General features: G+C 34.1%; 2 protein-coding genes across 2 annotated transcripts; both read left to right on the forward strand.

Annotated features, from left to right (window-relative positions):
* Nucleotides 1–1412: 1412 nt before the first annotated feature.
* Nucleotides 1413–4233, forward strand: LOC131855600 (filaggrin-2-like). Its single transcript, XM_059206889.1, has 2 exons — nt 1413–1424; nt 2410–4233. The coding sequence occupies exons 1-2, from the start codon at nt 1413–1415 to the stop codon at nt 3901–3903; spliced, it is 1506 nt and encodes a 501-aa protein (XP_059062872.1). The 3' UTR covers nt 3904–4233.
* Nucleotides 4234–15254: 11021 nt separating this feature from the next.
* On the forward strand, nt 15255–16551 carry LOC131855627 (uncharacterized). The gene is made up of 2 exons (XM_059206925.1): nt 15255–15352; nt 15577–16551. The coding sequence occupies exons 1-2, from the start codon at nt 15332–15334 to the stop codon at nt 16495–16497; spliced, it is 942 nt and encodes a 313-aa protein (XP_059062908.1). The 5' UTR covers nt 15255–15331; the 3' UTR covers nt 16498–16551.
* Nucleotides 16552–27380: the final 10829 nt, after the last annotated feature.

Consider the following 27380-nt stretch of genomic DNA (forward strand, 5'->3'; position numbering starts at 1 on the left):
TAATTTCACTAATTGCGCACTACAACATTGGTTATAAAGCAAGCTACTTGGCGGCCAAAATAGGCGAGACGACTTTATACAGTCTACTTCTGACATATTGCTATTATTAGGTCATTTTACTATGATTACTAAATCAGGGAATGACCATAACCTACTCTCGTCACTTGACAGTTGCGGAGAAACTTTATAGATTCTATATAATGTATTCTTAATAGCGGATATTGATTATCGAGTTGATTTAAACTGATTGAAACAACATTGGAGCAGTAAAAATATCCGTTGCATATGCAAGTACAGCATTGCTTATTTAAGTAGAATAATAGTCCTTGTTAATAACAATATAAGCGTGAAAGTGAGATCCTTTACTGCTTCTTAGTACCTCAATAAATTTCATTCAGATTGGAGAAAGACATGGCTTTTGTTCTTGTCAATCAAATTATTTCGGCAGTCGTTTATGAAAGATTTCAACTTGTTATACATAATAAATATTTCAAAAAGACCAAAAGTATACGTATATTAACTATTAGTAGATTTGACATATCATAAGTCTGTAATAGATCTACATGAATAAAGAAATTTTGAATTTGAATATTGAAAAAAAATAATTTGTCGTAATCAAACGTATCAAAACTTCTAAATAAGTCTAAAATTTGGTAGTTTATTTTTAATTCTTCTAAATGTTGCTTTATTCGTATATACTTAAAAAGTATGTCATCAATGAGGTATACATTACAACATAGGATCTATTATTTGTATTGTGATTAGAATCTGTCCGATTTCAATATCCATTGATTATTGTGCAAAATATAACAAAGGTACAAGTATATTGACATAATAACACAAAATGCAGCGTACAGCATTTCTTTAGTTTGATATTTCGTAATCATTCATGATAATCCTTTAATACTGTCAAGATGGACACGCTCAACAATAATCATTTTAGGATTAAAACCAGTCAAAACTAAAAACAGTAAACTAGTTCGGTTGCTGTACTGCCATGCTTCATCTTAGGTGTATTATTCTCTATCTACGATACAATCAAAAGACGATCGCGCGACATCTGTGCCGATAGGTGCACCAAACCGTGATCGACTCGTGACGCAATACTTCCGGCCTCTATTACCTCATTGTTGGGTTCAGAAGCCCGATGGTCGCTCCCATTCTTTCAGCCCGTGCAGTGAAAGGGTCCTCAGATACACTTTTACCCTCCCAGTGAGTCCGCTCGGCGTCAGCGGGTGCACACCACTATTCGCTCACTTATAAATTTGGTGAAAACACTGAGGCATCACATTATAAATTCGGCGGTTGTTCGAAGCAGCCGACCGGTGCGTTTTAAATTTGTTTATCTCGTGTATAATACTTGTGTAGTGGTTTAATTCCAACGTGCCCGGCATTGTCAATAAGCATCCAAAATGAAATTCACGGTGAGTGTGTGCTTTGTGGAAGTGATATCACAGTGAGTGCTTGAGTGTTACCGATTTCGGAAATTCGCATTCGACAGTGTTTAATCAGGTTTATTACGTTGTGATAAAAGCTCCGATGATAATGTTCATCCCATTACTAGTATAATCAATTGTATCTGTAAATGTAATCAATCATCAATTATTTTGTATGAATTGACGTTAAATTTCAAATTAGTCATTATAATCACTGACTAATGTTGCGAATATTTCATTACGGGGCGTAATAAAATAATCGCCATAGACTAAACATAAAAATATATTTTAAATTTTGTTTTGTAAAACGATAGATTATAGAGTTGAGTCTAGGGGGTTTGAAAGAAAATCCTAATAGGAATAAATTCGCAGTTGCAAACTCTTTATCTAATATTGTTATACATTTTTTGCTTCTTTTCGTGTAATAAAACTTTGAAAATTAATTAACAGTAATATTTACAGCAATATCAAAGCATTTCAATCATACATGATTACAATACAGTGCAAATATTAAAATGTTATAGGTGGGAAAGTAGATTTGAATCTTGGAATGCCATAGTATTGTATGGTCAATTACAACTACATAAATACCAGTGGCAACACCATATTAATCTCATTAATGACTTTGATTGCTCTTAATTACAAGCAGATGTGTAACAGTCAGCAGGTAAACATGCCTGTGTGAGTAAAAGTAGTAAAAGTGAAATCAAATTATAATGTGGGCTTAATCTTGAACAGCGTCATGCGGGTCCGTCAACTTGGCAATGGTGGCGGTGTGATTCCGATAATTAAACCTGTTTGGGATTCCCTTTAAGTTATTTGCATTAACGAAAGTGAAACAAACTCCATAAATATAAATTTTATTATGTAAACGCTGTCTCTTACTTAATTATCATTCTGCGGATAGAAAGAAATTATATAATATACGATTTTAGATATCATATGTTAATCTAATATTTTCTTTCTATTTCAGATTGTATTCATCGGGTTTTTAAGTGTATCAATGTCATGGGCACTTAAACTAAAGAAAGCCGAAGATCCAAAGGATAAGAGGGAAGCTGCACTCGGGTATGCAGGAGGTGGTCTGCCCGGCCATAACTACCAGGCGCCCTCATTCAGCCAAGATGGTGCTAGCGCAATCAGCATTGGAGCAGGCTACAGTGTAGGAGGAGCTAAGCCTAGTTATAGTTTTGGAAGTCATGGTGCCAGCGCTGCCCTTCAGTATCCATCAGAAGGACTGCAGTCCAGTGGCCATGCCACATTGAAACTGCCCCCAATCACATTACAACCCAATCATGGACTTGCAGCTGGTGATCTTTCGCAACTCATGAGCCAGCTCTCTCAAAGCCTTACCTCTGGAGCTTATAACTTGCAACCCACTGCTGGTGTAGAATCATATGCTGGCCTTCAACAACTTGACCACGGTGGCCAGGAGGTTGCTATTCCTCAGTACACTTACGCATCACCAAGTCTTCAACAATACAGTCTTCCTGAACAGCAAATTTCAAGCGTACCTTCTTATGCAGCTGGAACAAAAGGTCTCGGTTCTTATGGCTCTACTGGACCTGTATTATTCACCCCATCAGATACCCATGCCAGCTCTGCCGCTTTAAGCTATCCTGCTGTCAGCTCTGGCCTTTCTTTCGGTGATGCATCTAGTGCAGGGTTATCTTATGGTGCTGCTCCCAGTGCTGGACATTCCTTTGGTGGCGTTTCAGGACAATCCTATGGCGAAGGTTCTCTTTCACTTGGTAGTTCTGGACACTCCCTGGGTAGCCTTTCTCTTGGTGGATCTGGACAGTCATACAGTGGACCTTATAAAAGTTTAAGCAGTGGTTATGCTCTTCCGACAAAAACCTCATTTAAACCATCCACTTACATAGGATCTTCTTTACAAGGAGACTCCAGCCATGGTTTAGCTAGCCTTGGATCACACGGTGCTCCATCATTCGGTAGTTTAAGTGGAAGCGGTCACGGTTTGTCCCTTGGTTCCGGAGGTCACGGTGCAAGTTTCGGTGGTTCGTATGGGGGTTTCGGTAGTGGTTCCACAAAATTCCTTGCACCTTCTTACTCACCCACAAAATCTGCCGGTTACGGATCATTAGAATCTATTGGTAGTTTTTCATCTGGCAGTCACTCGGCTTCTCCATCTGCTACGACTTATGGGTTACCCTCAGGTTCCTTTGGACACTCTAACAATGCTCACGCTGCTTCTTCTTCAAAGCCTCAATACTATGTACCATCTTCGAAATATCATAGCTTTGGCCAAGGAAGTTCATCATACAAAGCACCTTTGTCTAGCCATAGCTCGCTGAGTTCTTATTCCTTAGGACCTAAATACGGATTCGGCGGTCATGGATCCTCGAACCATCGTTACGGTTCAGCTCAGGACGCAGAAGGATCCTACAGTGAGAACACATATAACACAATTAAATACAGCGAAGAACTCAAGCCCCGCGCCCAATAAACGAAACGAATGAATCAAAGTTGTAAGTGTGAGAGTTATGTTACTGTAAATAGGAAAGAATGACGCTGAGTTTATAAGCTGTGGTCTAGATAGAGATAGCATAGGTGTGTTGTTGAGAAAGTACCTTTGTTGTTATTTATTTGCGTACGTTCTGCTAATTACCTTTACGGCCACTCGGTTGGCCGCTATTCCAAGATTATGTCGAGCACTCATAGAAGTGCTTTCATTTTGGCGCCTGGTGTAACTTATTAACTAGTTGTTATTTGCCGCATACTTAAAACTGGTTTCGTTATTAGTGAAAAGCGTATTTTGTATTACGACAAATTAGATGTGTAACCACCGTTTTGGAAACTTACGCTATGTGTACGCTAATGCATCGTGAATTTCTGTATATATAGATAGGATAGCTTATTTATTAATAGAAATATTTTCTAAGGATTGTTATTGTTTAAATAAAGCTGTTACAGTAAAGTACCGTTTGTTTATATAATCCTGTGAATGTTGTGTGGAGAATTGTAATATATGCGAGGAGGTGAAATGTAATGTTACGACCATACACCATTTGCATGCCGATTTGTTATAAAAGCCATGTGATACAAACAGGCATATGTTTATCCGCAGGAAACATGATCTTGAGTAATCAATACAGGTGTGTATTGGCAGTTTCACTTGCAGGAAAGTGGATATCGTCAATACTCAAACAGATGTGAGAAGCTTGTGTTACCAAGGTCCCATTTTATTATTATAAATACTTAACAATGCGTTTACGGTTGTAAAAATGATTTTAACTGATGTTTAGTATCAATTTAATATTATTAGTTTTTATAGCAAGTTGGAAAATATAACGTCATGTAAAGAGTTTAACGGCCATTTGAACTCTTTACACGACTTTATATCCTTGTTATAAATCGACAGATATCGTATCAGAAACCTATTTAAAATATTTAAATTGTAATCATTAAATATTTTATAATTGAAAACTTTTAAATGATTACAAATGTCAGAATATTAGTACTTATTTGAGAAAAAATTATTGGTATATCGTGATAATGTGATACCTTATCTATATTTATTTAGATAAATTTTGCCTATTTTACAAATTAGAAGTATAGATGGACAATTTACATTTAAAAAATATCACATCACATTCGGTTTAAAGAATATCTATTTAAAAATATTTCATGTAGTTTCATAAAAAAAAAACTAACCTGATAATACATTTATTTCTATTAGAATTAATCGTTGACTTATAAAAGACTTAAATATCTGGTAAAAGTATTGATATGTACCGCAGGAAATCTGCAAATAACGGAAACAGACGCTGCAGTGGACGATTTTAATTTGACTGTATTTTTTACAATAAGGTAGCAGCTAAAAAGTGTGTTATAACAGCCTTTCACTCGTCGTGTGCAGCCATCAAAAGATTTAGCCACAAATTAGATCATAATTATATTATATAAGCATACAGAAACACTCATTACTGAATCACACATGTAATAGGATATAAAAGCTTTCTTTGATGACTACTAGTCTCGCGGTCTAGGCGAAAGGGTTTTTAGTAATTGGCACTAGCTCATTGCAAAGTATCATAACGATTCTAGAAACTGTCGTGTTTAGTTCGTAGTCAATTCGCAACGATTAACGTTGACTGCACGGTTTCACACACATCTATTCTATATCATTAATTGGAATATATCACCTGCATAAGCGGAACGACATTTCTATCATCAACAAAAAGGAAACATAGGGTCTAGGACAGAATATGTATCTATATATATATAATCTGGATTTAATGACAATTCTATCATAAAAGAAAATTATATATATATACAATAGTTCATGGAATTTGGCTGTTCATGGTATTATCTAAGACTTATCACACATACTATACACCAGTAGATTAGGTACGAGATACTTTGTTACATAAGAATATGTTAGTCACATAAGGGCACATGAAAGGCGTGGGAGTTCTTGAAGCGTTCGCCGTATCCGGAACGGCTAGGACAGTATCATCACTTTGTTATCTATTTATTTATTGATTTAATTATACAGGCATGCATATAATATTTTTTTACATTTAGATCCTGTTTAAAGGGACGACCTAGACCCTTTGAACAAGTTCCATGTGGTTATTGTTAACAATATATATTCAATACTAAAGTGAAAAGTGAAAAGCGTTACTATATATAAGAATTATATGCAATGAACATTCTTTCTTTACATACATGTGTTTGAATCCCCGTATTGGACAGATTTTTGATGTAATTTAGATATGATAGCGTTTAAAAGTTTGAAGTGAAGGTTTTAACTTTATTAGATAAGCAGATGTACCTATCTAATAACAATATATATTCTATTGTACAAAAATACACATTGTTTTTTGGAGATTTGAGAAGGGGCTATATTTTCTGCATGAAATATGCGCTTATTTATATTGTACTATAATTAAAAATAATTTGGATTGCTGACGGTATGGTCCTTATCGATCATTCCATCATCATCTAATAGTCAGATAGATACTACAACTGAGCCACAGATTAAAAAATAGTCACTACGCGTTCTGTGATAAAATACAGACGATTGTCATTACTACGTAACATAATAGAATTCAGTCATAAGACGTAACTGCGAGTAGCTATTTTTCAAATGCATGTTGACGTAATTTTACATACGTTTAAAAACTAGATGCATTTAAAGAATAATGAACGGTACACATTGCAAATAAGGGGTTACTTAATACCTTCATGGTCGGTGGATTATGTAGTCCGTTTGGGACCTGCATTCACTTCCGAATTCTGACTCGTGGACCTTACTATGTAACTTCTCAGGTTCTATTAATAGACACATTGTGACACTTTGTTGCATAATGAGGTATAAATATACATGGAGAAGAAGGTATTTTTCTATTGTGGGAATCTAATGTATAGACAGATATATCCAACGCTCCCAATAAAGCTACTATGACGTAGGCTAAGAAAGGATTTTCATAAATTCCACCCCTAAAGGGATAAATTTACGCGAGCGAAGCCGCGAGCAAAAGCTAGTTTTATATAACAGAATAGACGGTAATACGAGGTAAAGAAGTATTTATTTTTTGTTATAGTTATATGGGTGTTGTTTTAGAACAGTTGTCTAGTACCAACACATAATATAAGCTCTACTTAGCTTGGGACTAGGTGGCGTTGTGAGAACTGTCCTGGGATAATAGAAGTTTTCATTGTTAAACTTACTAAATATTTGTTTATAATTACAACAATAATATACAATTAAAGTAGTACAATTATACCATATTAAAAAGCTTATTATAGGATAGATGAATTTATAGATGATAACAATATATAGCAAGTATAAGTTTATTTGCGGACAACATTATAATTTGTTTTTCATACTGCTTTCTTGATATATGATAGCGTAGCGGCTTTTGTATTGATTGCCGCATGCATCCTCATGTAAAGTGCGAATACTGTAACTACCATATAGTAATTTTTGTAGCTGTGACGTGGTCGAGTGGAATGAGTAGTCATGCTCACTAAAATGTCCAGACATGCGGCGGCGTGGTGGGCCGGGTCATTGGGCTCCCTAAAATATGGTCGAGCGCAGTGATGGCTGGCTCATCCGTCATACTCGTGAACGAGTGCTGCTTGTAGGGACTGGTCTGCTCTTATCACTACGACTGATTTAATCTTATTGTGTTTTTATATTTGAGCCTAAATAAATTAGTGCTGGTTGGTAGTTTGTATTCACACGTTTCGACTTGTAATATGTGAACTTACAAGGATTGTTTAAAAGAGCAACACACAAGTGCTTATTCTTCTTGTGATGAGACAGCTTTCCGAATAAGCGGTAGATTTAAAAAAATGTTGACTATTCAAAAGTGCTTAAATTAAGTTTATTTGAATAAATGATTTTCTATTCTTCTATTCTATTCTTCTATAAAGAATGACAAACAAATTGACGTCCCATTGTATGAAAAGTAACTGCTCATAGAATGCTAGCGAACCGTCCCCGCTTCGTATTGTAATTATTTTTTAATTTTCCTGTTTGTAAATGATTCCAGATACATTTTAATGCAATTTTCAGCAGTAAGTATATACCTACTGCTGAAAATCTGTTAAGTTGTTTAAAATATCTACAGGTATAGACAGTACAAAAGTATATTTTGTAACTAGCTGTTCCCGCGACTTCGTCCGCATTTTTCTAAAATATATTTTTTTTTCTAAAATAAAAGTAGCCTAAGTTACTCTTTATTACATCAGCTACCTGTCAAAACAAGTTCTGTCAAAATCGGTCCAGCCATTTCAGAAATAGAAATAGAAATAATCTTTATTCAAATAAACTCATTGCAAGCACTTTTGAATAGTCATATTTTGATTCTACCGCTCATTCGGAATGCAGATTCATCACAAGAAGATGAGCAAGAAACTTGTGTTTCAGAGATTAGCAAACAGACAGGCAGAGATACAAAAATTGTAAAAAATGTTATTTTAATGTATGTACCGTATTTATATTCATATGCATGTAGTAAAAAACGGTTATTTCAATATTACAAACAGACACTCCAATTTTATTTGTATGTATAGATATATGCGAAAATGATGAACAGTGAAATCTCCATTCCGTCATTATCGAAAAAAAGTGTGTATAAATTTTAAAGTGTTCGTAATTACACACACACACACATACGCACAGTTGTCTAAATATTAAATACCAAACAACTTTATTTCCACGCCATCTATCATTATCTAGTAACATTAACGAACATATCTATAGCAACAGAAATTTTATGAGCCGGTACAGTTTGCAAAATTGATGTTACAAAACACAGATGGCCATAGAACAATCTAAAGCTAGTTTTTTTTATATAACTGATATTTATTTATTTATTCTATGTAACTTTAATTGGCCAATAGAAATAGAAATAGAAATAGAAATAATCTTTATTCAAATAAACTCATTACAAGCACTTTTGAATAGTCATATTTTGATTCTACCACTCATTCGGAATGCAGATTCATCACAAGAAGAATGAGCAAGAAACTTGTGTGTTGCTTTTTTTAATAGATGTTTTTTTATATAAATAATTACAGTATAACAAGTAAGAGGCATGCGATAATCAACATAGAAGTCGCTACGCACTCATTATTAATGTAATCAGATAATATTGTCAGTGTTATGGATTTAATGTTTTTCTATAAAAACATTATTATCGTTAATAATATAAAAAGTTATAGTAAATTTAGGTTACTTAATACCATAATAGCAGTAGTAATGGCAAAAAGCTAACGGCCCGCTTGATTGTAAGTAGTAGCCATCGTTTAATGTATTGTATTGTATGTTGGACACTGTTTTCTTTTTTTTTTCGGACTATTCTAATACTGTTACCCACTACTGGCCCTCACGTTTCACCTGACGATAGAGGGCAAGTGCAGGGCACGCCAAACCCGCGGAAAGACTTATGGAGCGGCTGAAGACGAACTCTCGCCTGACGGACGGCACCTCGGCTTAGGCCGTCGTAATTTCGATCCCCGTTTGAATTGGACGGAGGATTGATTGGATGGGCCTGTTTTCCGCATTTAACCACTCATTTCTAAAATGTTTATAGTATGTAAGAGTGCTATATCACTCTTATGAAATTATAGCTTACAAAACAAGTTATTTGGCTGCAAGTTTCCTATGCAGACGACATGGTATTAATAACCATGTAAAAATCACCCTTTTTTAAAGGGTACGAACAAAATATAGGGGTTATTATTTCCTACGGAGAGATATGGCACTGCGAAGGAAAAAATTTTTTGACTATCTAAATTCTTTAGGAATAATTTTGTTTACCAGCCATTGTTGGACTTGTTAAAATGGCACTATAATTGTTAAATTACTATATATTTTTAAATGGATCATAATGGAATGGTTCACTGCCTACGCGACCGGTATACGCTGGCAGGGCATCAAGGAAGTATGATATGAGGTCAGGTCAGTTAGCGCACCGTGATGAAATCACATTGCTAGCAATGCACTATGTCAAGTCGACCTCCACGCGTTTTATCCTGGAAACTAGACGCCATTACTTAGACTCCGCGTATGCCCCAGTTAGTATAAATTAAAATTACTATTATTATAAAGCTAAAATCTTTGTTTGATTAAACGCACTAACTTTAGGAACTGCTGGATCGATTTGTTGAGGATAGTTATAATCTATTGATCTAAAATATGACTAACTAGCGGATCCACGCAACTTCGTCTGCAATATACTTAATATTTCGTTCAATTTACATATTATAGCTTATGTGTAATTTTGATATTTAAGCTATATTACTGTAAAATTTCATCAAGATCCGTTCAGTACTTTTTGCATGAAAGAGTAACACACATCTATCCACCCTCACACACTTTCGCGTTTATAATATTATTAAGATAGGAGTGAAGTAAAAACGAAACTCGAAGGAATGACGAATGCAAAGTCATTCGGGTCACCTAGCACAAAATTAACCGATTGTTTTTTAATTTTCAAACCTACACCATCAAGCATATGACATCAGTCGTAGGTACGTTTACGCAATTATCAATTAGAAATCAGTCAGTGATATATAATTAAATTAGGCACGGTAATCCTACTTACGTACAATAACTCATGATTTGAAGATGGTTCCTTTCATATGCTTTCATATGTAAAGCGCCTTGTTGGTCATATAAGACGGATGGCAACTGCCGCTTTCAATTGGGCACTTTATAAGTGAGCCTTATGTAAGCAGAGCAATCTTCTGAAGCCTATATTGATTGGTGAAGCGTTACTAAGTGTGCCACTTTACAAATTTTAATTGGCTTTCAAATTAGCAACTGTTTAAACAAGGCAGGCAAGTAAATTAATATACATTTGAAGGTGAAACGCCTGTGCGCAATTTGTTTTAAGTTTTTACAGTCGGAATGTTTGCTAATACTTAGACCACGTAAATGGAAAAATATCTAATTGCTATACAGAACTTATGAAATTAAGTAACCTAACTTTTAAATAGACACAAAAAAAAATTCAAGCAAATATGGTGATCGTGTTTCAATCAGTAAAAGATATTCTATATCATTAAATAAACACATATCACATATCTAAAGCTTGTATCTATATTTTTAAAGGCATTTTATTAAAGATATTTTTGTTCCGCTATTTCGATTTTACAAGAATTTTAAATAAATAACAACTGACAAATTATAGTAACTGGCTAATCAAAAATACGTTTCTATTCTAAATTTATATTTAAGTTTATATTGGTGGTCTTGTATACAATATTGTTTTGCCTTCACTTCTTAACCATTTTAACTCCAAGTATTTTAATTACATTGTTATAAATGTACAACACAAATTTCAGGCACATAGGTGCTTTTCATAATGTTGTTCATAATACATTTTTTCTATACTAATATCATATATATAAAAGTCTATCTATTTCAAGTCTATTTACATGGACTCGATCGCATTGAGTACAATACAAAATATATATAAAGATAGGCTATTATAATAGGAGACAATAAAAACAGGGACACTAATTTCAATATAATCTTCCACTTTCTTAACAATTGGTAAGTGTGAATAGTCGTTTTTTTTGCATTATTATTCTCACATTATATTCACGCACCGCTGGTGTCCATTTAATTTTAATCTCATTAGAAATAGGATTTGCACTGTAGATTTTATAATAATATGATTACTATCTCACTATTATTATTATAAACACACATTCATCTCAGGTGCGTTTTATAATATACTAGTTGTTTCCCAGGAATTCGTCTGCTTATTTGAGATACAATTAGCTATATATAATCTACTATCTTCATGCCAAATTAGAAGAATAAGTATTTTTTAAAAGGGTTTTGATGATTCTTTCGAAAATTGGTATTTTTTTATGTGGGCTCATATTCTTTTATTTAACATTTCATTCATCTAATTATTTAGGATAATTCAAAGAATCACTTTATCTTTTAGATATCATTAATGATAGTAATGAAGTTGCAGATTACTTCGAGGTTTCAACAATATAATAATATGCCTGTGTTATAATTAGAAAGAGAAATAATCTTTATTCAAATAAACTGAAATAAGCATTTTTGAATAGTCATATAATATTTTTTTAATTCTACCACTCATTCAGAAAGCAGACTTGTGACAAGAAGACCGAGCAGAATGCTCCTTCAGCATTACATATTTAGGACTTTGTGTGAATACAACATGATAAATAGCAAGATACATAATAGTAAATAGATGTAATGGGTACTTTTTTTTTTATGGATGGATATGGATTTATGGATGATAATGGAATGGTGTACCTGCCTGCGCTAACGGTTTACGCTGGCGGGGCACCAGTGGAGGATGATAGGATGAGCATGAGGTCAGGTCAGTTAGCACATCGTGACAAATTCACCAGGAATTTATCACGATGGTTTCCAGGGGGAACCGCGTGGAGGTCAACCTGACATGGTACATTGCTAGTAATTGGGTGATGAGTCCACATTACTAACAATCTCCTTCCCCCTGCAATGGGTACTTAAGTAACGGAATAAATCAATGATAGTCATCAGAGCAGTCCCTACAAGCCGCACGTGTTCATAAGTATAACTGGTGGGCCAGCCATCACTGTGTGGAACTCTTTATTTGTATATATGAGTAAAACATTATTCACATGTTCAAACATATAAATGTATTAAATAACCGATACCCAGCTATTGTCGTACACAAAGCTGAGGGCCCAAGAGATAACTCTTTTTCATTTTTTAAATCTTGCCGAGTATAGTCGTGTCTAAATTTAATAACGTCATAATCACTTTAGCAGTGTTTTTGGATTCGAAACAGGAAACTGAAGCAATTAAAGTTGAGTTTCTTATTCGCCCATTTAGTACATTCATTTAACTTTAATAGAAATCATCAATCTTGTTATTAATTAGTAATATACTACTTAAAATGGAGTGTAGCGATCATATAAATGTTATAGATCATTGTAGCACGTTGTGAACATCAATCATTATTGAACGAGAACATTTATGATTTCCGATATAGTGATTAACAGTAGGCTCATTTATATGTACTGCACCTATCAACGGACTTCAAAAAGGTAGTATTGTCCTCGATTATTCACAGGAATGAGCTTAAGTTGTATAAAATGTAATTTTGTAACAAAAACATAATTGTAAATAATTTAAATTTGACGTTTAGATTATTGATACGAAAAATGATGAAAATGATGGGATTGTTCACGTTTTATGTATTTTATTGAGTTTCCGATATTTCGGCAGTGTTCCAATCGCCATGATCACAGGCAAACTAAAGACTAGCGGGTAAGTGGTTCAGAAATAAAATTATGAACAGACATTTGCGTCTACCTTCACACGTCTTCGTTTGTTGCTACTATTGATACTCGGTCGATATCCATCTCGACAACCTATACTTCTGTATCTTCACGTACACGTAATAGACTTTCCGATCGCAATTCCGTGATTATTTTAATTTTACGGATAAGCTATTGTTTTGTTTTTCCTTTTGGAGAAAACGTTTTTCAGTAACTAAGGAAAGTATTTAAAGAAAATCTGACTAATGTGAAACCTTGATATCACTTGGTTTATCGATAAAATATCGTCGAGTGTTATTACTTTTTTTATATAATTAGAAGTGTAAACAATCTAAAATCCACTTTTTCACTGCACCTACACCTGAATAGAAACATAAATTATAAAGCAAGCTGCTTGGCGGCTGAAATAGGTGAGACTGAGGTACTTACCACGTTTTGTATGGAATGCATTCGGAGGAATCTAAAATTGCCTTAATTCCATGTTATATGTGATTTCTTAAGCTGTCCCAAAAGAAAAAAGAAAAAATATTATAATTAATTTAACTTCAATGCACGCAATACTAAATATAGTAAAGTACGTTTGGCGGACTTAACACCATGCGGCATTTTCTACCAGTCAACCATAGGGAGTGCAGAGAATAATTGTAATCAAAATTGGCCAAAGTATGGCAAACATTAAAAAATGTTTACTTTATGATAATAGATTATATAATATCCTACATACAGGTTTTTAGTTTTTGCTAGTTTCAGGATTATTGAATCTCATAGTCTTATAAACAACAATATTTTAAGGTCAGCGTTGCCTACACATGTATACAAATAGAATCATTACGAATCGATTGTATTATAATAATTTAGAGATATTATAGAAGCATGAGAAGGTAATAAAACATTGTTAACAATTAATCGAAGTACCTATTAATATTTAAGTATATATTGAGATCACTTTAAGCAAAATGCGTTTGTAAGTATGTCGGTCAGTGTCGGATCCTTGAGTTATTTGTCTTACGAAATTGACCATAATGGATGCACACGCGTAGTGTGGATGCTTTGCTCTATTTTATGGCCTGCTAATTCTGTGTGACCTTACAATTTTAGAAAGAGCAAAATGAACTCATTAATGATGATGACGGCCTCGGTGGTCTAGAGGTTTAGCACACGGCTTACTTTCGCCGGGTTCGATTCCTTGCACGGTGCAGACCTTTGTATTCATAAGTATGATTCTTTATATCGGTTTGTGTATTTTCAATATATTATGTATGTATGTATTTAAACAAAAAAAATAATTTATTTATTTATATCTGTTGTCTAGTACCAACAGCTCTGCTTGCCAACGTACTGGTAGGTGTCAACCATCATCTCTATAGTCAGCGTAAAGCATTTGCGCAGGCGGATGCACCATTCCATTATCATCCATTAAAACTAATCTCTATACTCTATATATATAAACACCATTACACACGAACAATATGTTATCATGTGAAGCCTGTTATATCCCTCATTCCAGAGGACTAAGTTGTCATACCTCCATACTCTGTAATTTCGCTGTCCTATCTCATACTTTGATACTCGCAACACAAGTTGTTTCTTCTAAGAAAATTATCTTAACATATTATGAAACATACATAGAACTTGCAGCATAAATATACATGCCGTCAAAATCTAGAGGAGTGTTCGCAATTATCCTCGGTTATATAAAAATAGCATAGGAAATATCCCTCAATTACCTAGCTATCATGCAATATTATCTATGTAGAAATTAAGTCATGCGTCATGGGGCTGGTTTCATTAGATCGTATCAGAAATGGTAACTTTAGAAGGAAACAGTAGCACTGCCGTATATTTACGCGTACTTCCGCAAGTTCGAGCCGAGGAAATGGACAATCTCACAAAACTGGATTCAGGACAAAGACCTATCGCCGGTCATTCCCTCGCCTATCTGGAGTTAAGGAAAGTTGCCCACAGTTGCTAATATAAATGCATGAACTTGATACATTCTCGCACTTTTCCGTGCGCCACTGAATAGAGCACCTTTCCTTTTGCAACGCGTGTTTTCCTATATAATGTAATATAGTCCCCGTAAAGACGACAATAACAACATGGTGCAGACAGAACTTTTGGTGAGACATCGTCATTTTTACGTAATGCAAACCGGGAGGCTCGACAGCTAATAAATTGCCTTCTCATGCTATTTTAAGTAACACAGCAATTTGTTAAACGCTCGGCCAATTCGGAATCCATTTGAAAGAAATGCAAACATTGCATTAACGAGCTACTTGATTGATTGGCTTCCACGCCTGTTCGGTTAACTCTGATGGATCGTTTAAGTGCTCGTTTGTTTCAGGTGGTCATCACTTTCGCTGTTCTCGTGTGTGGCAACGAAGTCGAGGATGTGGAACAAAAAAAACGCGGTGCCGGGAAGGGTACGAGCTTGAATTCCATCCCAACGGGAGTGCAGAAACCGGAATACACTTATAGTATTTATTCGCAAAGTCCCAGCGCTATAAACAACTCACCAAGTTCCACATATCAGTCATCCAATCCCTCATATCAATCACAAGTACCAAATTCCTTTTACCCCTCACAAAATGCACAATATTACAGTTCAAGTAATTTACCCCCTGACGGGTCATATCAACAATCACCACAGATAAACGTAATACCCCCAACAACTTCACCCCAATTCGTTCCTCTAAATTTTGTACCAAACTCTGGATACCAGGCAAAGTACCAACTCGTGCCTTCAAAGGCGTCTAATGGCAACATACAATTAGCTATTATACAACAACCTACAAGTTTCCCATCTCCAGCATTTCTTCAATATCCACAATCATTGTTATCGACGAATCCAAATCAAATTCAGGGTCAACAAAATCCATTCGGTGCGATATCTCCTCACGGCCAAATTAACGTAGGTGCAGGGTTCCAACCTTTATCGCTTGGTGGTCCTTATTTAGGGCAGCAATCAGCTATGTTACTACTTCCTCAACCTAATCCCTCTCTGTACAACAATCTTTTGTATCCAAATCCTGTACAAAGTTTCTACAATTATTACCCGTCCAACACTCAAGCCAAATATAGCGTTGCATATGGTGCTGCGCCTCAATCATCTGAATACGATAAACTACAAGCACCCCCAATATCCCAAAGTCTCCCGAAGGAAGATAGTGATGTAAATAATAACGAATATGTATCTAGTGATGTAAATACCTATAAGAGTGCGTATGCGACTGGTCGTAGTTCGTCTTATGGTAAATTAAAATGATGTTATGATCATATATGTAATTGTTTTGATAAATTAGGCAGTTATAATCAACACTCGACACGTGTGCACGTTGCCATTTTGTTTTTTAATTTTATTTATTACACGAAGACTGTTTAATGTTGTTATGTTAATAGATAATTTTTGATATTTAATTGTTAAATGAAACATGTATATTACTGTTATTAATACACGACTAATATATTATGTTTTATTGTATTATTTGTAAAATACCTTATTAATTGGAGTAAACTTTGTTGTTAAAATCAAATATAATAAAAAAATAACCAGAGGTATATGTGAAAAAGTATTATAGGATGACTTAATCAACACAATAGAACCTAAAACAATGATTATTAGTATTTTAGTCTGTTTGTTTGTGCGGTTATGTTCGATAATCGCGGAAACTGGCCTCTATGGGTATGATCTTAACTATGTATTATAATTTTTACTAGAAGACATGATGTTATTGATATACTTATTTATTTATTTAACTTTAAAGGCACATAGGGCAGGCTTAACACCTTGTGGCGTACTAGGTAATCATGGATGGTAGAGAGAAAGATTGCTGGCGGTTTACTAATATAAATGAGATGTGTCATAAAGTAAAATCGGCAAATTATATATAAATTGCCTTAAAAAATAATACAGATATGATAACATATAAATAAATACCTAATGATCTGTCAATAGAATTGTAAATATAGCCTCGAAATGAACTCATATAATAATATATGATGTGGAAAGATATAAGAACGAATAGTCATACACATGTAATATATAAACGTATATTAATCGTACTAAAATATGTTATTTCATTATCAGTTACATTATGGCTAAACAGTGTTCATGAAATCAAAATCTATATTATTATTCGTATTAGAGGAATTAATCGCAAAAGTTATTTTCTTTAACCCATTCCTAAACTAGTATTTAAAAAGAAGAACGTTTAAATTCTATAGATTTAGTTAACGATAAATCAAATAATGTTTAATATCATTCAATCGATATACATAGTTCATTTATTATATTCTAGAACGTAAGTAGGTACCCAACTTTCCCTGCATTGGGATCGTGTTTCGAGTTAAACAATGAATAATTTGTGTTTCGTAATTTATATTGTACCTATATAGAAATTGAACGTAAGCGATACAATAAAATTAGCGGATTGTTTTCTAGAGTCTATTGTTCGGTAACGTTAGCCCTTTGATGCTTAACGAGTAGTCTTTTAGAAATTTATATTGGTATTAAAAAAAGAGGTTCTGTTTTTCCTTATTTTCTGTGTATGTCACATACATTACTCCAGATGAGGTAGTCAGAGTGTTGGAATCTCTAACGACTTATTTAGGTAATTTTTAGTTTATAAAACGGCAACATTTCCACTGTCTCTGAATATACCAGCTACTTATTAATTTACTTGTTTACATTACCAGATATCCTTTCGACAGAAGCATTGTGAACTGTAGATGGCGAGCGCAACACTTGATATGCGTGAGGAAGTGGATTGTTAGTAATGTGGTCTCCAGCTCCCATTTCTAGCAATGTACCATATTAGGTTGACGTGGTTCTCCTTGGAAACCATCGTGACAAATTCTAGCAAAATTTGAGACTATGTAGTAACTGATTTAATCTCATGCTCATCTTATCATTCTCCACTGGTGCTCCGCCAGCGTAAACAGCGCATACGGAAGCACCATACCTTTATCATTAATTTAAAAAAAAGATATGCCCAAATTTTACTAGGAATATTTTGAATTCAACGTGGCAAGCTCAGTACTTCCTGGGAGTAATTCAAAATAGCCAACCATACATCACGACTCTTTGTCTCTATAATGTCCGTAGTGCTGTTGTTGATGTTATGTATACGGTTAAATTTTTTTATACTACGATGATGGCATATGGTCAATCTGTTGGTAACGCCTGAAACACCTGGGTAGTCAAGAGCTGCTTACCCCTAAGAAACTTTTATATACTTCATAAAAACGTCTATTTACCATCAGGTGTAACATAAGCTTTAATTCCAATTACATAATAAAAATTATAACCGAAATGGCACTGCATGACAGCAGAATCCCCTTTATTGTAACAGTGATCCGAGTGATCAATGCTTGGGAATTGGGCCTCATTACGTTAATATTGTATGCTTTTAAATTTCTTTATACAACACAATCATGTCCGGCAACATATCTGACACGATTGTGCTGAAAATTGTGTAAATAAACATGGGAAATAATCAAACAAATTTATGCGAGATTACATTCTAATCTAACAAAATAACATATGCTTTGTTTGCTTTGTTTAAAAAGAAAGTATATCTGTGCTAGCCATACAATTTGAAAATTCATTAAATTTAAGTAGATTCCAATCAATCATTTAAAAAATTCAATTGTTGAAAATGTAACTAACACATTGATAATCAGTTTTTCATTACGAAAAAAAAATAGTATGAATTGGACATGGCAGTTTTTTTCTGATCCGACATTATAAAATATAATATAACTCCAAACTTTTTAGACTTTTGACATCAACCCCTATTTTTTAATAGGGATTTTAATTTATATGTCAAATTACATTTGCTGGGTCAGCTAGTATCTTGTTATCTTACTAATATTATGTAATATTATATTATCTGTGCTAATATTATATACACGAAAGTTTGTGAATATAGATGTATGGATGGATGTTTGTTACCCTTTCATGCAAAAACTGCTGAACAGATATTGATGAAACAATGCAGTAATATGGTTTATATTAGAATGACAGATAGGCTATAAATTTTATGCGGTTGAAACTGCGGGTATAGTTAGTTATATAATAATTATGACTTAATTTCATATGATAATATCAATCGAGTTATTTAGTGATAATTAAAAACACACAAAATCATGAATCCATTAATCGATTACTAAAACGAACTCATAATGTATTATTGTCATTTTAACTGTTAATATGTGCAAATTAATGCGAACTGTACATATCGAAATCAAATACAGTTAGTTACGCCACCGCTAAAGAAATACAAGCATATAATAAATATGACAAGTCGTTGAAAATAGCAACATTTTGTACAAATTAACACTTTAATGAACGTGAGAAACATGAAATGATGCAATTCGGTTACCTATCTATGTATTTATGATCTGTACTTACGTTGTAGTCTATAGTGGAATCAGTAGATGATTCTACTGATCAAGAGAGAATGGCCACCGGGCCATTCTATTGAATAACTTTTTTATTTTTTTAATTAGGGCTTTATTAATCGGTGCTATTAACTTGTAGCACTGTGACCGTGTATTATGCTGTATTTATATGTATTTTGTTGGGGACAAGAATTGAAGGATATTTTTAGAGGTTTTTATCTCTTCAGAATAGAGTGTGTACTTTTCAAAGAAAGTATTTCGTTTATGCATCGTTTATGCTACAACCACATAGGACGTTTCCTCCTACATTTGGCAAAATCTGAAAATATTTGTTAAGACCTAAGTTTGGCAGCATATATTTATTTAATTTGAAGTGACCAGGTCATGGGCTTAGTCATCCTGGCATATTCTGTCATTGAATCAGTAATCCGTTATTAGGGCTTTTGAATGTACTTTCTTGAGTCCTGGCATATTTTGCCAGTGATTCAGTGCTTCCTGTTTAGTTATTATTGTGAGGTGTCCCAATTTTAGACAACTAGGCACACAGAAGCGTTCTGTTGGGCAGTTTTTGCCCCTAACCTTGCCAGTTGGCTAGCATTTTCATTGCCTTCGTGCTCCGAGAAAAAATTACCTATCCTTCCAAAAAAAAATACAAATATATATTTATATTAACTAAGTCACAGCATTCGGCTGGTTGAAAGAGATCTCTTTCCGACATAAGCCCACTGTTATACACATTTTATTTAATATTCATGTACTATTTTAGTACAAGTATAATAAATGTATTGGTATGTCGTGGTCGTGCTTCCTTCACTCAATAGACTAACTGGTCAGTGCGCGGTGAAAGGGAGCGTGCTGGATATCTCAGATAGTATTTGTATCATTTCTGAGATGCGCAATCAGATACACCTGTTACTCTACAGGCTGTTATAAATTTAATTCTACATACACAAATGATGGCCTTGGTGGTCAAGTGGTTTAGCAAACCGTATTACCTCCGATGATTGCGGGTTCGCACGGTACAAACGTTTGTATTCATAAGTGTGATTGCTTGTATGTTGTGTTGTATGGTCTGGATGTTTCCTATGTATATTATGTATGAATTTACAAAAAAATCTATCAGTTGTCTAGTACCCATAACAGAAGCTTAGCCTAGGGACTAGATGATGCTGTGTAAATTGTTCTATGCTATTATTATAAAATACATTTACTTAGGTAAACTTTGGAAGTATTTTTTTGCACTTTTAGTATTATCACTTTTTGACTGTTACTGTTCGTACCTACACAATCATTGATTATTTTTTAACAGTTGTTTCAAGAATATCACACATACAATAGCCCATAATATATTATCCTATATATATTTATATGATCACAATAAATGTGTGAACAGATAATAATTGTATTGTATTCAAATATCGATAAACCCATTCCGCAGTAATGCGGTTCATCTCGACACCTACGAGTATACAAGAAGGACGCAATGACTGCTCTTTGTGCGTCACTCTCGTATACCTTCGTAAAAATCTTAATCAATATATTATATTACTTTACGTAATTAGAATGGCAAACAAGCTGATGGTAAGTATGTATAACTTTAAAAATAATTATTTGTGATATAATATTAAATGTAAGTTAAGTTATAAATTGCTGCTTGCCTGATAGGGTGTAACTGTTGATACATAAATATATATAGTGTTATGCCAACTAGAAATTTATGTTCCCACACAGTTAGCTATAAAGATATTCTATTCTATTCTATCACGGTATAGTATCACGGGTGTCGCATGAACTTCCTGCGTTACCATTGCTAGAGAACTAAGATATCATGCCTGTAATTTCATATATGTATGACAGGTTTGTTTGTTCGTATAAACGTCGTAGTATCTAAAATTATCTGACAGGTTTAAAGAAAACATACATTTTATAGCCCAATGAGTAAGTTTGAGGCTATTTAATAAATTAGGCATAAGTTTTAGGTCCTAAATGCAGTACAATGTGGTGGATCAGGAATAGAGAAGTATTATGAAATTAGACTGCGTATAAAACCTGGGGCCAGAGCTAGTTATGATTTATCTTTACATAATATAAAGTGAAGTCGCTTCCGCTATCTGTTCGCTTAGATGTTTTAAACTACGCAATGGATTTTAAAGCAGTTTTAGCAATAAATAAAGAGACTCAAGATCATAGATAACATAATATTACATACTCAAGATGAAGGTTTATATGTATAATACATGTACCCGTATGAACCCGGGGCGTATAGCTACTTAATATATATAATGTTACGCATAATATTTGTAGTAATTTATTATATAATTTATCGGCTGGTCTTCCCAGTTACATTTATTTGAAGTTAGTCACGTAATATAGCCTTTGGAAAGTATAAACTATATCCTGAGGAGTTAAAATCATCGCTCCTAAGAATATCCTTCAATTCTTGCCCCTGACGGGTCTAGAGGTAGCGAATCTGAAAAAGGACGAGCACAATAGATCTATGCAGGTCGCAGTGCTATTGTCAGGCCTTAACACCTAACAATAAGGGGGAAAGGGGATTGTTAGTAACGTGGATTGATGATCTTATTGCTGGCAATCAGGTTGACCTCCACGCAGTTCCCCTTGGAAACGTGACGCATTCTTGATGAATTTGTCACGATGGGCTAAGTGATCTGACCTCATGTTCATTTTATCATCCTCCACTGGTGCCCCGCCAGCGTAAACAGTTAGCGCAGGCGCATGCAACAATCATTTTATTATCCATAAAATAAAAAACACACCTGACAATAGCCCATACCCTCAATAAAAAAAAATAGTTACGTAAAGATATTCATGCGTTTTATTTCGTCGATGATTCTCAATAACAATTTTTCTTATATAAAAATCTGTATATTTTGCTAAGCTTTAGAAGAAATACCACTACACATCCTATGTGGTTGCAGCAGGAAAGTATACACTCAATCTTGTATAATCCTGATAAAAACCATCGTTCCTAACGATATCCATCAATTCTTGTGACTTCGAACTTTAAAACAGGGTGAACTCAGTATATCCATCGAGGTCGAAGTACTGCAAATCATAGCATCTGACAAGCCCAAACCCCTCAATAAAAGAAAAGGTACAGATTTTTTTAAAATATTGGTATCATAACAAATTATAAAATATCATTCCTTCGATGATGACCTTTGATTACGTGTTCGTGAGATGAAATAAGATATTATCGTATATCGAAAGTAAAAATAAAAACAGTTTTATTATGGCTGTCATTATTGCACGCTTGTCGATGGGTTTCCTAAGATAAATTGCTCAAAGTTTAACAAGTAGGCATCTGAAAGCTTTATTAGTGTATAGACATGTTGTTTCATTAAAAAAAGTATTGTATATTGGACATAGGTTTTGTTATTGCTAAACATACTATATTTGTTTAACTGACGTTTAGCGGAAAGTTTTTGTATGTTGTATATAAAAAAATTAATGAATGCATGCCTGAGATGTCATGGCATCGATTTGTAACGTCAGTAGTCTATGTAGGACGCAGGTACATTGTATCAACAACTGTATGTAATAATGTATCTATTTGGTAGAATGATATAGGAAAATTGTTCGACGTGACGTAATGACCCCTTCATATAGCGGATAACTATAATTTTGTGTTTTGTTTTATAGTAATGACAATCTCGGTGTTCAGATGCGGTAGTACGAATGTGTGGCCCAAAATATAATTTTAAGTCTGCAACACTGCAACGTCGGGCTTTCCACTGGCCAGAGATAAAATGTTGTATGGTTATACGTTCAGATTTAATTTTCGCTAACAATCGCGTCATACAGATATTATAAACGTGAAAATTTGTGAGTATGGATGTATGTTTGTTAGTTTTTCACACAAAAACTACTGAATGGATTTTCGTAAAACTCTACAGTAATATAGCTTATACATCAAAATAACATATAGGCTATGATTTATACTCGTATAATGATAAAGTCAAGTAAGTGTGATGCATACGAAGTTGCGCAGGTCAGCTTACTCATAATTATACGTATACATTTATAATAATTTCAAAATACTTTCATTCCTCTCAAGATTACAAAAAGACTCACGAAGAGGCAAAACACTCGGTCTCATTTAAAAAAATAAGACATTTACTGAACAATTAATAACTTTTTTTTATAAATTAAACAATAATAATATCTCATTGCTATTTTGCGTGTATTTTTTCAATCTAACAACTCTTTATATAATAAGAGGCACGGTATACCGATTATTGACTCTACCTATATACGATTATATTGTCTCGTGCCTAGTTGATCTAGAAATGCAGCTTTCACAGGAAAAGGACCATGTCTGGTCTTAATAAGACAACTCTAGCACCACACTTCCACTATTGCGTAACTGAAGGCTCAGTATCTATTAGGAAGTTATTTACTGTACTTAAGTCAGTAAAAGGTATTTTACAACTGTTTTTTTCACTTGCATTATGTATACTATTGGTATTTTAATCATACCTATCGTAAAATCATAATAGTGAAATTGAAGCTATAAGTCAACGAAGAAATATTGGAAAAGGATGTCAAAGGATGTAGATTTGGACAAAAACTAAAACCGTATCATTTTGATTTTTGATATATTAATTTTTAGTTGAATTTGCAGAATGTTGCTTACATTGTGCAAATTATGTATATGATGTTCTTTATTACTATTATTATATGTTTTTTAGTATTACTTTAGCGAAAAAAATGTAATAAGTTTTATCGGTCTCGATGGTCTAGCTGTTTAGCACACCGTCTTACTTCTGATGGTCGCAGCTTTTATTCCTTGCACGGAAACATTTGTAATTATGGGTATGAATGTTTCCATATATCTGAGTATCTTAAGAAATCATCATCAGTTATGTAGCATCCATAACACAAGCTCTGCTTAGCTTGAGACGCTGACGTTAATTATCCAGGATATATTATTATTATTATAGTTTGACAACAGACTGAGGTTTGTATGATCAATTATTATTAATGTAGACTAATTATTATGAATGTGACAAACATTTGTTTATTCTTTAGAGCTATAAGATTGAGTATATGTGGGAATATAGGCGGTGACCACAATACTCAACCGTAAACTAAACCGTAAATCTTTTAAAAACAATCATTTGTTTACATTCCGGTTGAGGTGTTCCCGCCATTATATTTCTCTAAAATAGCGGCCGTCCAAGCAAAACGGTTGGATAACAGAGTGTAATATGTTGTGTAAGTGTGGATGCCATTGTGTCGGCTTCTTTGTTTCGGTCACTGGCATCGAGTGATATAATTTGTGTTAACATCCTATATGTCCGTTTGATGGACATGCCCGTATTGTGGAAGCTAACTGTATCATACAGAGGTGGTTGCGTGAATTTCTCTAATAAGTAATGTGGGGGAAAGGGTTTGTAATGTACATTAACTATTCTATTTTATTTATTTATTTCAGGTAACTTAATATTATTATCTGACAATATTGGCCCATATTGCCTTAAGGACTGACATATATTATAGACAATAATAAAATATAAAATAAAATATTAGTCTACATGACTTTGTGTGTATGACTATGGCAATCTGTCACGGTAGTGGCGGTACACAACAATAAACTCCCTTCGGCCAGTAGTCTTCCTTCATGAAGGTGATTGTTAGTAAAGTACCATGTTGGGTTGATATCCACGCAGTTTCCCCTGGAAACCATTGTGATAAATTACTGGTGAATTTGCCACGATTGGCTAACTAACCTGACCTCATGCTGTTATCATCCTTCACTACTGTCCCGCTAGAGTAAACCTTTTTTTACATGTATGATAATGGAATGGTGCACCCGCCTGCACTAACGGTTTATGCTGGCGGAAGAGTGGAAGATGAAAAGATGAGCATGAGATCAGATCAGTTAGTCCATCGTTCAAATTCACCAAGAATAAGATCAATAAGATTGTCAGTCTACATTACTAACAATCCCCTTTCCCCCCAGAGAAAAACGCGGCCCGTTGCACCCTTTCATTGCCATAAATTAAAAAAAAAGTAACGTGTAAGTAAAAACAATATGCTGCGGGTGATATGGTGAATTTGGTTAATTAAAAGAAAAATTTTATTTGCGTAACTGGGTACTTATTAAATGTGATTTTAATGTAAATGGAATAGCTGATAATCTGACATCATTGTCGTTTTTTGGATGACCGATTTCGAAAAGCATTCTTTGAATAAAGCCACATATCTTTCGGCTTTTATATCATACATATTGGCATGTTGATCGATTGGAAAATTTTTTGAAGATAGTAAATCATTACAGTTAATTATGAGGAAGTTACCAATTCAAGTTTAATTGAAATATACTTTCGATTGAAAAAGATTGTGTAAAATATAAAAATTTGTAAAATGGATGATGATTAAAATCATACATATATGTATACTTCTACGATTGCTACGACTCACTTTGCAATTTCTACTCTAATGATCAGTCCGTTATAAAAGTGTTGTTTAGAAATACTTTTTTCTTTAATTTTATTTTGTGAGGTAAAGGAAAGATTACTCGTTGTGCGCTGCGCCTCGTGTTAGCGCCAGATGCACAATCTCTGTTTGGTGATCTATAACTACACGTAATAAAAGTTATGGCACCGTATTAAGACGCATCAATCTTCATGTTAGATAAAATCAGACTTGTCAGCTATATCTCAAATGCAACTTGAGCTTCAGTTTACGGAATAAACCGACGTGATGAAATAAGGTAAATAATTACGACAAATAAAAGTATAGGTGAGTAGCTGAAAAATGTAATTACTTGTTTTCAAAACTGTAAAACGTAAAATTATTGTTTACTTCTTAAAAAAATACAAATAATAACGATAATATCTCAGGTGTTATGGTTACTAGACAACTGATGTAAATACATAGCTACATTCTTTTGTGAATACACATATAATACACCCAGATTGATACAAACAATCATACTCATGAATACAAATGTGTGTACCGTGCGAGGAATCGAACTCAAAAGTATGGCGGTGTTCTTAACCGTAAGACCATCAAGGACAAATAATAATTAATTTTAGCTTTTTCCTTTTAGTAGTTTTCTTGAGTTACCAGTGTAACTGCAACTGTTGACTGTTTACAGTTAGTGGCTTGAGTTCATATTTGATTTACATTTTAATGGATTATTGGCGAATCAATCAGTTTGATAACTCTGAGAAAGGTATGGGATGGTGAAGTTACGTTTACTAGCAATGTATCATCCTACTGCGGATAATATATCAGAAACGAATTTCTGACATTCTTCACATTCTAGTCACGATAATTCTCCAGTCAAAAAATGGCCTTTATGGGAACGGAAATTATGACGTCCTGCGCTCAGGTTAGAATCCCTAGTGGTGCCCTCAAAATAAAGTCATATCCACCAAGAGAGTTGGCCTTCAGGTGCTCCATACGTACTTCCGCGGGTTTGGAGTACCATATATACTGGCTTTGTATCGTATGATGAAGTTGTAAAGAGTTGCGGCCAGTTGCGGCCAATATATAAAAAATACCCGTTTTGGTGTCCCTGCTCTACACGTGTGAGACATATAGTGTTATCATATAAAAACAATCTAGCAATAATATCCAGCATCCTTAACAATTCACAGACTATTGCGAAATTGATCTGATTTCGCAAGTTTTCGTTGTTATAACAATTTTGAGTGATGGCGCCGATAACTAGTTGCCCAATTGTCTGATTTACATCACACCACGCAGGTGTCT

This window comes from Achroia grisella, unplaced genomic scaffold, assembly GCF_030625045.1.
Source record: "Achroia grisella isolate CSIRO2021 unplaced genomic scaffold, CSIRO_AGI_Agris_v1 utg1062, whole genome shotgun sequence".
NCBI lineage: Eukaryota > Metazoa > Arthropoda > Insecta > Lepidoptera > Pyralidae > Achroia > Achroia grisella.

Bases quoted from the DNA above. Each gene is read 5' to 3' on its own strand.
- LOC131855627 (XM_059206925.1), top strand. From the start codon at position 15,332: ATGGTGCAGACAGAACTTTTG. The intron at 15,353-15,576 runs GTGAGACATCGT...CGTTTGTTTCAG, and splicing joins TGGTGCAGACAGAACTTTTG to GTGGTCATCACTTTCGCTGT.